Genomic DNA, 16,883 nt, shown 5'->3' on the forward strand with positions numbered 1-16,883 from the left:
AGTATTTTAAGTTAATAATCGCCCCTCACAAACCAGGACCACACAGTGCACAAGCTGTGTTTCTACAAATGATGAACTTAACCAATTCAAGTAACTGTCACAGATTCACTGTCTGTAACATAAAAGTTAAAATCCAACTTACAAAGCAACAATTATTTATTATTCTGATAATTAATATACGAACTTACCGAGCCAAATACCGCCGCTATTATGAAGATCTAATACGTTGGACGATACTGATTGGCTGCCACGAAATAGCATGTGCCTCCTAATATGCTAGGACTTTCGGCTGTTAATGGCAGCTACTTCCTGCTGCCAACGGGAGCTACTTCCTGCTGCCGATTTTTCACTGAACTCCCTCTCTTCGTTTAACTAGTGTGATTGCACTGTACCGTGCCTGGGCACGGTTTGGTTAATCTCACCCTGGCAGGCTAAAAAGTGTTTTAAAAATTCTAAATCAATATATTATTTTATTTGGCAGGATGATTTTCACATAATTTTGAAAAACAAATTCTTAACTACCAGATTCAGTTCTCAAATGCCTTATGAAAACATGTTTAGTATGGGTTTTGTGGCCTTATATCAATGACAAATAAACTTTTTTCCAACATTTTAACATGTTTTGGTAAATCCAAAAGGCAGTAGTGTGTAGTCAGACATTTGGGTCAGTACTCGGGTGATGGCTCCCTCTGCTGGTTTGTTGTTACATACCTGTGCAAATGAACTCAGTGAGTAGTAATATGGACATGTTTTTTTTTTTTTTTTAGTATCCAGTCCCTCAGGTATGCTGTAAAAAAACACATGAGGCCAAAACTTTCTTCTGATAACCTTTATCATGAGCAGAGGTTCTAAACAGTATCACATCCAAATGCTATGCTCATTGTTTGCATGAATGACATGGATTACACCTCCTGAATGGATGACACCTCATGCATGTCTTTTGCCTGTGCTTCTTTGAGCCTCAGCAGAATGTCTAGTGTTCTGGTGGTGTAAATTTAGACTTACCAGCTCGCTGAATGAAGGTTCCGACTTTATCTTGCACCCCACCCCCATCATGATGGCTGGGTGTATATTTAGTATGGAGTGTGGCAGCTGTAAAGCATTTTTTGGCCCCAGTCTGACAATGACACCTAGGACATCCAGGGACCCTGACACATATCTTTGTAAATGGTGCCAACCAGAACTTTGATGAGCTTTTTCACACTAAGATAATAATAATAATATTTTTTTTACATTTGTATAACGTTTTTCTTCAGCACTCAAAGCACTTTACTGTACATTTGAAAGAGGGGATTCTACTCAACCACCACCAATGTTCAGCATCCACCTGGAAGATGCGACGGCAGCCATATTGTGCCAGAACGCCCACAACACACCATCTTATTAGTAGAGAGGAGACAGAGTGATATAGCCAATTAGTATATGAAGGGATGATTAGTATCCCAATGGGCAAGTTTGGCCAGGACTCAGGGGCACACCCCTATTGTTTTTCTAAAGACATCCTGGGATTTTTAATGACCACAGAGAGTCAGGACCTCGGTTTAGTGTCTCATTCAAAGGATGGCAGTCCCTTTTATGCTGTAAAAAACACATGAGGCCAAAACTTTTTTCTGAATGCTATGAAATTGTCAAATTTATGCTCACTGTTTGCATAAAAAGGATGACACCTCCTGCATCCTTTTAGGTGTCTTTTGCCTGTGTCCCTAAGCCTCAGCAGAACGTCTAGAGTGTTCTGGTGGTGTAAATTTAGCCTTACTAGCTCAGTGAATGGAGACTCTGACGTTATCTTGCACCCTCCACCCCCGTCATGATGGCTGGGGGTATATTTAGTATGGAGGGTGGCAGCTGTGACAGGATTTATTGGCCCCGGTCTAACATTGACACCTAGGACATCCAGGGACCATGACACATACTTTGTAAATGGTGCAAACCAGAACTTTGATGAGCTTAGTCACACTGAGATGCTGGACTTAAAAACACATGTATTCCTATACAGTACATAGACACATCAGAAACCTGAAAGAACAAAACCCAGCACGCAAAAGAATAGGATATCAACCTGAGTGGATTTAACCAAGTGGAAAGAAGTTCCTGTCTTGTGGAATATTTTTCGATGACCTCCTACCATTTTCACAAATCGTTTCCAAGATTTAACAAACTTGCAAGTGAAGCTATGACACAAGGCTCAATCTGTTCTTAATCTGACGAAGAGGATGTTACTTTAAGGCCACATTTGCTCAAGTGACCCAGGTAAGATTACATTGGAGATGTATGGCATTGCTTTTAAAGATGATGTTTGGTCCTTATTTTGTATTTTAAATGTTCTAGTATCATTAAAAATGAATGGCATGATAATTTAGAGTACATAAATACTTTTATGTTTCAGAAACACTTGTGGGTAAAAATTAGGCAATCCTGGGTTGTTGTTGTTATTTCCCAATCATGGGTTGTACTAACCGAGCAGTTGGGTTGAATCAACCCACCATTGGGAATTTTAAGAGTGTATTTTAGATTAATTAAAGACATCAGAAAAGTGTGTACACACTGTAAATATTATACTTTCATTTTATATATTTAATATGTAAAAAATAACATATTGAAAAGCCTTACAGACAATCCTTTTTCATTATATGCAGTATATTCTGCATTCTGTGATTTTCAAGTCTTAATAGCTTTAGGCGTTTGTCATGATTATTAATAACACAAAAAAACTTGCCCTATAGGCCAACCTTATTTTAAAATCTCTAGGCTGAGCACAGTGGAACAGAGCAGACCAGACTACAAGTGTCTTGAGACATGCTTTTAAAGAGGCCTTTCCACATAAAACAGTTTTTACTTGTATTTTTTGATATGTGTTAGGTCCATATGTGTTTCTGTTGTGTCGTGAATGTGAAAATTAACTTCCACCTCCTCTGTCAGCTCTAGCCACTGAAAAGAAATAAGCGGAGAAATCAGGTCAGTTTGAAAAACTTATCAGTGTGACGTGGAACTGATCGAGGTCATTACTATTCATGAGCTCTTCAACTTGAGACCGCGCCCACATGTTACGTGTAGTTGAGTTAGTTTTCATAACAAGTTACAGCAAGGATGGCTAAACGTCAACCGTACCGTATTAGGGCCATTGTTTTTGTTGAGAGACATCATTCCTATTAAACGAGGGAATCATAACAGTTGCTACATGTTTGGATGTTCAGAAGAACGCTGGATTTGAAGAGAGACTGCGATTAAAAAGCAATGCTCCTCTATCAATATTGTTTCCGGACAGAAGGGCGCAGCTTATGTGAGTAAAACACTTTAGTACTATGTGTCACTGTGGCGGCCGGTGTTTTCTCTTCCGAGGGACGCGAATTCATGCTGCACATGCTTTGAAAGGGTTTATGATAAAAGACACACATGTTTGTGTGAGTAAAACACTTTAGTACTATGTGTCACTATCAGTTGCGGCCGGGATTTCTCTTCAGAGGGACGCGATTCACGCGAATTCATGATGCACATCAAATGTGATAAAAGACACATGTGTGTGTGTGTTTGTGCATTCGTAACACGCGCATCGAAGGGTTTATGTAAAAGACGTGTGTGTGTGTTTGTGCGTGCGTGCGTTCGTGCGTGCGTTGCACTGCTACACGCGCATCGAAAGGGTTTACGATAAAAGACACGCATGTGTGTGTCAAAAGGGTTTATGATATTATGCGTGTGAAAGAAAGACACTGTGTCTTAAGACACTCACTTAACATTAAACTGATTACACATGAGATTAAATTGAAAGTTAGTTTGAACGAAAAACTGTAATCCAATCATCCGATCATTTCTCTAACCAGCTTCAAAATCAGGGTACAAAATGGCCTATTACTTATGAGAGAGGAAGGGCACCTTTAAACAGCCCATATTATCCTAATAATAACATTCTTTTTTGCAATGTCACAGGGGCTTATAAAAGTTTTAACTGTTTTTGACACGGCCAATTTAATAATTGCTGAAGGAATGTAAAAAATGTAAAGACCCTATAGACCAATTTTGAGTTTAATAGTAGTTTAATAGTAGTATAATAGTTTTAGAACAAACACATAGGTTATAAATATAAGGAAGAAATAATAGAAAACAGGAAAATAATGAAATAATAATAAATGATATTATATAGAATACATGATAGTATTGCTCTTATATGTACTTTAGCGATTCAGAGTGTAAAAATAATTGATTTAGCAAAAAAGAACAATACACATTACATACATGCATATCAGTAGCCAAGCCATTTAAACTTTTTATTTATCTAAAAAATAAACGTAACGTGATTAAAACGCTATAAGAAACATTGCACTAAAGGGAAACATAGTGGAATCAGAATTCGACAGAACACCGGATCCATAACAATCACGGTTTAATGCTAAAACACTTCTCACTGCTACTGCGGAGATATCACTTTCTGCAACCAGTTAGGCTCCGCCCACAAAAACGTTATCTCTGATTGCAAACACAAAAGTGGTCTATAAAGACCCCATTAAAGTTGAGAGTGTTGTATTAGAAATTTTGGCAGGGCTTGTCATTTATTATTAAAGCAACACTAAAGAGTTATTGCTCTTTGCTCCCCCTACAGGTTAGACGCGTAATTGTTCATTAGCACTGTTGTAAATACTGCAGCATAGCTGGCTCTGATTGGATTGTAGGTCTGCCGTAAAGCAAGTTTTTGTAGTTTTCACTCAAACTACAGTACCACTACCCGACGGTTGGAAACTTCTTTAGTGCGGTTTTGGCCAATAGAGGGCTGCAAAGTGAATGTGAAAATGCCATTCACCCTGTCTTGAGTGGATGAACCACTGAAACCTTTTTGGAAACGTTATTTTAAGGTAAAAAAACTCTTTGGTGTTGCTTTAAATAGCTAATTGGTTTAGATACAGCCACAAACCATTTACTTAGTCAGTGGGACCCATTCATTCTGGTAAGCATGTTGACAAAAGTCTGAGCAGTGCAGCATGTGTCTGTTTTCTCAGAAAAGAAACCCAGTACAGTACATTTTAAAAGCATATTTGCTAAAAGCACATATTGTAAACATGTAGGATGAATTTTCATGCTTATTAAATGCCAATGATTCACATTTAATTAAAATGAGATTTTTAACAGTAGCAAATATGCAGGACATCTCATTGTACTTGAATGGCAACCTTAAAGGGATAGTTCACCCAAAAAAATGAAAATTCTGTCATCATTTGCTCACCCTCATGTTGTTTCAAACCTGTATACATTTCTTTGTTCTGATGAACACAAAGGAAGATATTTTGAGAAATGTTTGTAACCAAACCGTTCGTGGACTCCATATTTTTTAAATTACTAGGGGACTTTAATGTTGTAGAGAGATTTATAGGTGTTAGTGTATATGACATGGAAATCATATTATTAACAGTGATGGTATTATGATGTACAGTCCCTGATCTAAGGAATAAGTAAGGAATCCCAATGCTGTGACTGTTTGTTAGACTACTTGTTTATCTTGTCTTACACATGGCTAGCTCTCCTGCGTCTTTATTTAGGCAGACTATTTTAAATGCTTCCTCCTGATAAACAGCACCAGCTGTCTGAGTTTAAGCAGAGAATTGTATCCTTATTGCCTGGCTTTTCTAAACAAAGCAAATAGCCAGATAAACAATGGCTGAGTTGGTACGATTTAGGGAGTATTATGCATGTCAAATCAAAATGCATTTATAATACTGTATGCATGTTATGCATTTTTACTAATTTGCTGACCACTTGAATGAAACATTGGTTAACTCCTAACTTAAAACCAGGGATGCACCGATACAAAACTTCAATACCGATATTCGATTACTCAGAACAGGGGTCTCCAATGTGAGAGTCTGTGCTGTGCCCGCCAAAGCACATTCTATTAATAGTCTCAATTTGAATATTTATTACATATATTTTTTATTAGCTCGGCTTATACATTGATTTATTTGTGACGCGCCACCACAGAATCAACACTAGCCGCCACGAATAGATTAATAGTAATTTTTATGATTCCCATTTACATTCTAATTTGACTATTTAAATGGCTTCATTCATTGTTGCGAGCACGTCTCTCTCGTGCGCGCGCGATCTCTCTCCCATTGATAGATGACACTGAGTGAAAGAATTAAAAGTTGGCGCTGTTTTCCATGTGAATTTCTCCATCTACTTGCCTTACTTACATAAATGTCAACAGATGTTACTGACAGAGAAGACAGCTGATCGAGTTTATCATGACTTAACGAAAGGTTAGCAGTGGTTTTCCCACACATACATACATGCGGTATGTCCTAACGTGTTCTGTAGTAACTGTATAACAGGAACAGTTTTTTTTCATATTTTTTAATTTGCACCTATTTGTTTGTGTTGTACACGATATACAATAATACTATCACTCGCATTTACAATTAAAAGCGCTCACAACAAGACGAGAAGAGCAACAGTAATGCTTTGTACTGCATGAGAGACACCGGAAATATAGGCAAAATAACCTCGTATATCAGCTCTTCAATGTAAGGCCTAGTCTACACAGACACAGGTATTTTTATAACCGTGGCATTTTTTACACAGTTTGGCCGTTCTTACACACGACAACGCAGTATCAGGGCACTGAAACCAAACATTTTTAAAAAACCCTGCCAGGGTGAGGATTTTAAGCGAAGCTGGTTGCAGTGTTGTCAAGTAGACAGTAAAACCAGGGTTTTTGCCTTGCAACGTCACTTTTGTTAGGCTTCTGATTGGCCAAGGTGGCTTTACGATTTGGGTTATATTGCCGCCTGCTGACATGGCATGCTCTTGACAGCGCTTGATAGTGTGTTTTTGCTTTTTCATGAGGACTGAGATTTCTTTTAAACCGAGCAATTGTGGACAGGATTTTTTTTTAAACTCCTGTTATTTTTCTGGAAAAACTCCTGTTATAAAAATAACTGTGTCTGTGTGGACTAGGCCTAAATGTATGATGATTTTGTCAGACGATATCGCTTTTATAAATCAGAAGTTTAGCAGTAGTTAAGTAACATCTGGGGCCCGTTTCAGAAAGGTGGTTAAGTGAAAACTCTGAGTATGTTAACCCCGAAATGAGGGAAACTCTGAGTTTTATGTTTCAAAATGGGAGGTAGGTTAAACCTGAGACAGCGGGTAAGTCAAGCCTGTTTCAGAAGGAGAGGTAACTTATAATCAGAGTCTGTTTCCAGGGTAACTTACTCAAGTGAACCTTACCTGGTCAGGAGCAAGTTTTATCCTGTAAATTCCGAGTTTCTTGTGGTCTCCTCCCCATTTTTAAAAGAGTAGTGGTGTTTACTCTTCTTAGTTGCTTTAGTACATTCATTCATTTTTATTATGTACACTGCAAAATATTTTTGAGCTGTATTTAATTTATAATCAAATTGCCAGTGCAAATCATTTTACCTTAGTGCTTTATATATTTTATAAATTACACTTAAATGAAACAAACAAAAAATGTAGACAGTATAATGAAAAGCCAATAGTAAAGCCAATTTGATATATTAAGGTACAGAGACCGTCTAAGTGACTAAAATTTCATGTGCTTTTAAAGAGGATCCTGTAGATGATGATGTTGCATTTTTTTGTAGAAAGTTACATTTATGTCGCGAGAGGATTTTGAGACCCTGAGTGGATTTTTCTCATGTCCACTTGCATTTATGTGATTGGTATTATTCTTTTGCAGTCATTTTAGATGTATAAATATCCTTATGTGACTAATATCAGCCTATGTGGCCATGCTCTTTTATCTGAACAGTTGACTTTACATGTCTTACGTATACCCATATCGTTATCGCTGGTCTAGTGGGTAGTGCTATGTGCAGTGGTTTGGGCAGACGTACTGTTGGCAATCTGAGTTCGAATACCAGCTTGACATATTTGTGTTTTATTCATGACAAACATTTGTAAAGTTCATAGCCTTTTATGCACAAGTATTATGCCTAATTTCATTTTTAGCTGAGCTCCTGTCATCTTTTTGTCCATGGGATTGCATCTGCATGAAAATTAATATAATAAGATACAGTCCTCAGTTTGTTTACTTCTGATATTTTAACCATGATGAAAAATTAAATGTATGCATTTACTAGGGTAACAGTTTCCAACAACAAATCTTTTCTTTAAAATATATGCGCGTAGTTGCTGTACACTTGCAGTAACACTTTCAGTTTTAGTAGTGAAAAGGATTTAGACCTCTTTTTTACGTGCTGTTGTCATGGTGAATGGTAATATCGGAGCTCCACTGATGATGGCTTTTCATAGTGGCTGTGTACGCGCTTAACTCAGAGTTAACCTACTCCGAGTCGATTGAACTAACTCATTTCAGCTCTTCTGTAACCGAAAACTCAGAGTTTCCTATCTCAGAGTAAGTCAACTCAGAGTTCAAGTTTAAACTCAAAGTTGGTTGAACCTCCTTATTGAAACGGGCCACAGGTTGGAAAATCCACGAGGTGTTGTTAACAAACAATGACAGTCAGATCAGACAGAGAGTAGAAAAACAGTGCCAACACCAGAGCAACCACAAACACATGTCACGATGACGTCACAAATATGTTAATTGGTATGTGACATCATCAGCACAACAGTCTCTCAAAATTCTGTGGAAAACACTGTGTTAACATTCTAAAGAACAATAAAACATATCAACAAGTAAAATAAAATCAACAAGTAAAACAAAAAAGGTTTTGAGTAGACTATATTAAAATGTACCCCTCCAGATTGTTTTATCTATTGTGGTAGCCCTTGCTCACAAAAAGGTTGGAGACCCCTGACTTAGAATAAAATCTCACTGTAAAAAAAATGCCGCATTAAGGGGCAATGAATCTTTCGATCTGTTTTATTGTTTCATACTGTTGTCTGAGGTCTACTTATGATGTTTGCGTATGTTGGTTTTTACAATCAAAAACATCAAAAACAATAAGTAATAGGCTATTTTGTAACATGGTTCTGATGCAGTCTGGAGAAAAGCTTAGTTTGAAGGGGCGGGCCTCATTGAAGACCTGAACGTAAATGCCAACTGCTATGATTGGATATCTTCATTCCCATCATTACATGTGGGGAAATGTTTTAAAAATATTAATTTGTAAAAATAGCAGCCGAACACAAATATGTTTGAGACACAAAAAGATTCTGGGTGCTAAAGAGGTTACACATAAATGACAATACATATGTTAAGTAGAAACAAAACTTTAAACTCGACGTGACTAAATTACTGTATACAACACAGTAAGCGCGTATCAGAATCTAAACTGCGGCTGATAAGTCCTTATCCATCCATGGGCATGAGGATGTGTAGCATCCATAGATATATACACTAGATGCCGCCATCTGGGAACAGGGGTCTTGTCATAGGAAGTAGCTAGGTAATGCTGCTATCTCCGCCTGTACTTCGAATTCATGGACGATGCCGGAATTTTGTGCTGCGTATGGATGTAAGGGCTACTAGCACTATGCATTATAAATAGAAAAGTAGAAAATAGCAATCATTAAGATTTATGGTGATTTTATTTCCATTTCACCATTGCCTACAATGAGGCTGATGCAGGGCTCCCCTGTTTCAAGATGGCGGCACTATTTGAATCATTCGTTCCAATGAACTGCCATAGCCAAGTGTATATCTATGAGTTTTTATCTATAACTTTGTGTATTTCTATTGTGCTTGTGAGGTTGCTCTTACATACACGTAACATTACATACCACAGTTATATGATTTAAAAAGCCTTGTTGAGTGTTGGACCTTTCAAACGCAACTTGCCTAAATTACCGTATACAACACAGTAAGTGGGCATCAGAATCTAAATTGTGCCTGGTAAGTCCATCTATATCACTACCTTTGTATATTTCTATTGTTATATTACAGTCGTATTGTAAAGTGTTGCACCTTTATTAATCGTTTAATGTTTTTAGTAAATGAAAACAGTCAACTATACATGTTTAGATACTGATGTTACAACAGGACATATCAAGCGATCTATTACTAAGCAATAGTAAAACGTAGTAACTTAAATGTGTTTTAATTCTACTCTGACATCATATTTCGCACATCCTGAATAGACCATTTTCCTGGCTTGGTGCCAAAAATTGTTATATTTCAGTAGCACAGACGTTTTCAGTTTTGAAAGTTTAACAAAGTTTTCAGTTCAACAAATTATCAAGTTAAAACTGATTGTTTGATTCACCGCTCCTTTAAGTTAAAACAACTTGGTTTTGCAAGTCAATTCAACCTACTATTTTAAGTTTTGAACTGTGATAAGTTGACAACTTATTTTAACTTATATTTTTATGTTACTTTTACTAAACAAATTATGTTAATTTGACAAAAATGCATACAGTGTACCAATGATTTTGTTTAATCGTTTCAAAATATTGGGGTGGTTTCACAGAAAGGGATTACTTTAAACCAGGACTAGGCCTTAGGTTATTTAAGTACTTTTTAAAAACATATTTTATAAATAACCATTACTGGTGTGCATCTTGAGACATTAATCATCCTTAATCATCATTTATTCAGTTGAAGATGTCAGAAATCTGCAGATACAAATAACAGGCCGATATATCTGTGCATCCCTATTTATAACTCATAGCTTATTACTACAGTAAGTTGTTTCATTACAGGGATATGTTATAAATGTCAGATTGAGGAATGATGCAAATTTTAATCTTTATCTTTTATTTCCACAGTTGTTTGTGCCATAAGAATAAAAAAATCTAAATAATAACTTGGAAAACAGTAGCTATTGTAACTAACAAAAGCAATCACCAGCCTGTAAAAGAAATGGATGTGTTTGGAGGTGCTCCACGTGTGCTTGGTTATCCACGTCCAGTTCTGGTGAAATGTGGGACAGATGCTATACTTAAATGTCAGATTGGTGGAGATCCCCAACCAGATGTGATTTGGGAGCGAAAGAATGAGCCTATTACCCCTGAGGGTCGTTATTGCATTTCTCAAGAGTGCAAAGTGTACACACTTTACATTTCTGGGGTGACCATGGAAGATGCTGGACAGTATATTTGCAGAGCCAAGAACAGTATTGGGGAAACTTATGCAGCTGTTACCCTAAAAGTGGAAGAAGAGGCTCAAGAGCTCCAGCAAACACAGGCTCCACTACAACTACAAAATGAAATACAGTTTCCACCAGAACAGGAAATCAAAATAATAAAGCAACAGCAGTTAGAGCTGGTCCAGAAGGCCAAACCATTCCAAGACAATAAGCCTCGTTTTCTGATCAAACCACTTTCTCTAAGAGTAGACCGTGGTGAAGATGCTGCATTCTCCTGCAAGCTGTGGGATAAACCCTTGCCTGAGGTTGTGTGGGAAAAAGACGGCAAACAGTTAAATGAGATCTATGAAAGTGCTCACTACCATGTGGGCCAGCAAGATGGTGGCTGGTTCCAACTAAAGATTTTTAGAACAAGAGCCCCAGATGGAGGTGTCTACACATGCAAAGCTATCAATGAGCATGGAGAAGCAATAGCTGGAGCAGTGCTATTGGTGGAGCCCATTCCAGAGCAAAGGCAAGAAAGCATGACAAATGGCTACAGCAATGGGCACTGCTTGCCACATCAAAGTAGAGATGTGCATTCAAAGGCCAAACACTCCAAAGAGCCTCACCTTAACGTGGCAAAAGCTAAAAAATTTGCTGTGACAGAAGGCAAACATGCCAAGTTCCGCTGTTATGTAACAGGAAAGCCCAAACCAGAGATTGTATGGAAGAAAAATGGAGAACCTATTAAACCGGGCCGGAGACATCTCATCTTTGAAGATAGAGATGGTTATTACACTTTAAAAGTACTGTACTGCAAACAGCAAGATACAGGACTCTACATATGTGCGGCCTCAAATGCTTTGGGAAACACATTGAGTGCTGTGCATCTGTCAGTGAAAGGTAACTACATTTTTTTCTTTTTTTTATTATTATTGCTTAATAACATAGATGTTGTGACTTACGTACAGTACATTTGGTACTTCACAATTATGTGCCCGGTTTGGTTAAATGCACCCTAGCCCACTTGCAGAGGTGGGCTTGGGTAAGGAACGCACAGTGTGAGCGCAAATTGCACCAAACGTCAGTTGCACAACAGTCATCCAACTCTATCTTACTTCGTAAAACCTTGAATGTCTGAGCGACAAAAGCAATTTTTTTGACTAAGTAATATAATAGGCATTGTGAGAGACCTAACATTACAATGGGCTCCAGTGTTAAGAGAGAACTTTACTTTCTGTTTTCTTCAAAACAATTGCATCTGAATGACGAAATCATGCTTGGGCTCGGATTGATAAAGTTCATTGTGAGTGCAAGCTTGTGGGGAAGTGGGGAAAATCAAGTCGACTTTAGTCTCCTTTAGGGTTGTGACAATTATTCGGGCAAATACTTGTTTTCTCAATGAATGAATTTGAATGAATTACGGTGAAATGCCGCCACATTCAAAAGCCAGGGGGCGCTTTCGTGCAGAAACTCCATTTGTGCCACAGAAGAAGTATCATTACAAACACTATTCCAGGAAATGTCTACAGGAATATTTATATCGCTGTTCTTCAGATTGTTTCAGGTATTTTCATGATAATAGAGAATATTTTGAATTATTGTGTTTGACGAGTGTTTAAATACTCGTTATAAACGAGTCAAACTCATTGTGATTTTAGATTGATAAGGACTTACTACTGATCACGGAGCCATAGTACATGCACAAGCTGTGCATGAAACACTGAATCGGAGCCTTACGATTCAGAATTGATTTTTAGACAGGTATTTTCAATGGGAACGCGATGCATCGATGCACATTCCTAGTCTCCTTCCTCTCCTATCACATGCCCTGCCTCCCTGAAACGCGTCGATTTTGTACAAAGCTTATCGTTCTGAAAAGTGCTGTGGCCAGCCAACCAGTATGTTGTGATTAGCCTGAATACCTCTGACATCAGCCAGAAATGTGATGCTCCCTATCATTTGTGAAAGATTAGCTCCCAATGTAATACTGACAGAAGTAACTATAGTCTTTACTATATAATAATCTTATCAATACAAGCCGAATCTGATCCAGAAAATGCAAATGACCAAGCTGATTGATCAACTTTACCAGCGCGGCTTGAGCAGAACGTAACATATTGGTATGGTAAGGATACTAAAACATAAAACCATGTCTGCATTTGTTTTTGTGGAAACAACAAACAACAAGGGCAACTCTGCACTGTAAACTCGTGTTTGAGTCATGGTTAAATAGTCAGTAGTAAATTCTTTAAATATGAAAACATAGGCTACTAACAGGCTGTAAGTCAGAAGCTGGCAGAATTATAATGATGACCGTCGAAACCACGTCAACAGGCCAAGAAACTAAACTGTTGCCTACAATCCGTGTGTTTGTTGTAGTCCAAGAAAAGAGCTTTAAGTTGAAGACTATAACTTGCAACATCATTTACTTTGGGATTGTACCTTTGCACATCGTTAACATGTACTAACACACTTACACACCAAATGATGTTGAAAATCGTGAATTGGAAAATATGTATAAGTATTTTAATAAATATAATAATTTATACTTTGTTAATTATTGCATCCTGTTAATTTACAAAAAAAATGAGGTGCAAATAGTATCTGCCAGTATGTCATGGATGGCAGGGAAAGAACCCAAGTGCAGACGTGGATGTAACAATTAAACTTTAATAGACAAAAAACAGGAAAACAAAAACCCACGATGGGGCAAACAAGACAAAACAAGACTACTAACTAATGACAGGTAAAACACTAGACTGTTACAAATCTAGACTAAACTTCACAATAACCTTCACAATAAACAAATGACTTGACTTGACTCAGTACTCACAAGAACAGCACAAAACAAACCCGTAAGGAACACTTCAAGCACAAGGACTATGAATAGAGGGTATGCATTGACGTCACTTTTCCAGAGCACACCCTGTTGAGTGTCAAACGTTCAACAAAATGGCTGGTTTTCATAGCGGCTGCTGCGAAAATGGCAGTAAAACTTAATATTATTAGCTTAAATTGAATTTAGTTGGACTTGATAGCAGAGGTGGACAATACTTAGTTACATTAGTTACATTTTCCAAGCACCTGAGCTTTATTAGGATGTTTGTCTTGGGAAAAAATTATTTAATTACATTCTAAAGCATAGAATCATGCTGTGTATTCTTTTATATTGCATATTAAAATTTATTTCATACCTAATTACATTAAAATTGTGTACTTTGTAATAGAGTAAAAATTATGATGATATGCTTTGGAATGTATGTTTTCCAAAGAAAAACACTGATAAAATACAAATACTTGAAAAAATACTTTTAAGTGGAAAGTAAAACCTCTGCTTGATAGTGACTCTAACAACTTGTCAACCCACCTGTGGTCTATGCAGTCCCGGCGCCATGGGCGGGCTTTAGGGGGCCGGGCCCGCCCTGTGAGTCACCAGTGCCCACCCTGGACGAGCCTAATGCTGCGTTCCAGGCAACCGGTAACCCGTGAATCCCGACTTCAAAACCACGACTCACGACTCTGAACTGGGAGTACATCGATCTAGTACGAGTTCACGGGTGGGAAGTCACGAGTTTGACTGCCGTTCCACTGCACTTTCACAGGTAGAAGGTTGTTGTGGTTTTGAAGTCGTAAATCACGGGTTTAAAAACCTGCCTGGAACGCAGCATAAGGTCTCCCTTCACCTGTTCACCAGCTCCATGTTTTTATCAATAGGCCACTCTTATTAATTAAAAGTTATTGTTTTGTACATATATAACTCCTGAATAAAAATAAAAATGTGTTTGGTCTGATCTAAAAAAAAATATATATATTTTAAATGTATTTGATTGGTTTGTCAATAGTAAGTGCGAAAAGTTTGGTTGTTTGCTAAGCGCGCCACCGCTTAAAGTTAAGACACGATTGAGTGGTGCTGTGAGACTGACACATTATGTTTCTGCTGTTATCTTTCAACTATTTTCGCTGCTGAAACAACGTCTTTGCGTCTAAAATGTAAGTGGCTTAATATTAATTACTTGTTTAGTGAACTGTCATTAAATCTGTCACATTTTCGACCGTGATGTGATGCTGCTTAACTGTATCATGTTATTAAAAACTGCACATTTTTACCGCAGTATGTTTAACACACTTTGTTAACTCACTTTGTGTTTGCTGCGCTTATTTGTTTAACTTTGCGTTATAACATTATGCACTTTCGGTCGCCATTGAGACTAAAGGATTCAGAATCATTATCCTGTTTTGGTGATTGTTATTGGCGTTTTATAGGCCGCTTCTTCGGTCGAGCAAGTAAAGTTCTCTTTCACTTGGCCTTTTAAAAAATCCACTTGTCTCTGATATTAAGCGGACAAGCGTTGATGTCGAGCCCTGCGACGTGTTTTATTTGCGTTTAGACTGCTTTAGTAGGCTAGGTCCAATCTTTACGACGTCTCCGTTGTATTGCGTTTATGGAGAGGTATGCTATTTCTTCCTTGCTTTTTTTTATTATGCATTGCAGTGATGTTGATCTCATGTGTGCTGAAAAAATGAAATGCCCGTCCGTGAATTTGTGTCTGGTGCCGGGTCTGGGTCTATGGATGTTGGCATGAATGATCAATTTACTTCTCCTTTTGCTGTTTCTTGGCAGTCTGTAAAACGATAGCTACGCATTCTTCTCAAATCTGTTAGTACAGTCTATTGCACAACAGCTTTTTCCAATTTAGACGCATTTTCCCCATGTTTTCGCTGATTTTACACTGTGCACAAATGAAGGTGACGTCACGTGCATACTCTCTATATAGATAGCATCTAATTACTATTTACACTTATTACAAATGTAATTACTTTATTTGTTAAATAAAACTTATTTTCGCATACAGCCTTTCCCAGGAAAAAGTGTCTTAGAAATTTTAAATCAATATATTGTTTTATGTGAATAAGTAGGCAGAATGATTTTAACATCATTTTGAAGAAAAAACTCTAGACTACTAGATCCTGTTTTGAAAAGTCTCGGGAAACCATGTTTAGAATGAGTTTTGTGGACTTATATAAGTGACTTTAAAAATTTGCTTTTTCAAAAACCACACATAAACATTTTTCTCTCAAAAATACAAACATGTTGATCATATAATATTGTAGCCCAGTTTGTGCTGAAACAGTGTTATGAGACTGATGAAGAGTCTGTCTGGTTAATATATTAGTTCATATATGAACTGTTATTAATTAAATATGTAATTTTGGATTAATTCCATCATCACTTATTTTATTAACTAATAGTGTTAATTAATTTGTTAATTACCACAATGAACTTCCAGATAATACAGGTAAACTAATATGCATTAATACATTATTAATTACAGCATTAGTAGTGTGTTAATACAATTAATACAATAACTAAATAATGAGTTAATAATGATGTGCCTCAACAAGTAAAGTCACAAAATAAATGATATTAGCAAAGCATTAGCAAATGATTAATTAGTAATTAATGACCATCACCAAAGTTAATAAAAGCTATTTATTAAACACTGGTTTCCAAAAACATTGCCAAAAACACATTTCCATAACACAATACATTTAAACACAACATTAATACTTTAAAAAAATATATTTATATAAAAAATGAAATAATATAATATAATATATTCCCCTCTTTATGACAACTGAAAAGCTTTTTTTTTGCTTTTTGGCATATATTCCCACTGTGTTTATATATCAGTCATAACCTGCAACAAAACACAGTGTTTTTTTGTAACTATGACGTGCTTTCAACAGGACAAATGTAACAGCTTTTATGTTTTACAGCAATGGTAAAGCAAGCAGTTGATAGAAAAAAACATGCACAGACAAATTCAAATTAAACCCTGCGGCTCGTGACGACACATCGATTGCCTACGACACGAAACAATCGGTTTGTGTGAAAAACCG

The 16,883-nt window shown here is 37.0% G+C and overlaps 1 protein-coding gene across 3 annotated transcripts in view; it reads left to right on the forward strand.

Annotated features, from left to right (window-relative positions):
• Positions 1-1,882: 1,882 nt before the first annotated feature.
• The window catches only part of obsl1a (obscurin like cytoskeletal adaptor 1a), a 72,723-nt gene continuing 57,722 nt past the window's right edge, over positions 1,883-16,883 (forward strand). For 2 of the 3 annotated variants that reach the window (XM_065239997.1, XM_065239998.1), the window contains exons 1-2: positions 1,883-2,250; positions 10,678-11,882. In XM_065239997.1, the coding sequence (XP_065096069.1) occupies positions 10,772-11,882 (1,111 nt within the window). In that variant the 5' untranslated portion in view covers positions 1,883-2,250; positions 10,678-10,771. The remainder of the gene's footprint in view (positions 2,251-10,677; positions 11,883-16,883) is intronic. The other variant, XM_065239999.1, reaches the window with a different exon arrangement.

Source organism: Paramisgurnus dabryanus, chromosome 7 (assembly GCF_030506205.2).
Source record: "Paramisgurnus dabryanus chromosome 7, PD_genome_1.1, whole genome shotgun sequence".
NCBI classification, from domain to species: domain Eukaryota; kingdom Metazoa; phylum Chordata; class Actinopteri; order Cypriniformes; family Cobitidae; genus Paramisgurnus; species Paramisgurnus dabryanus.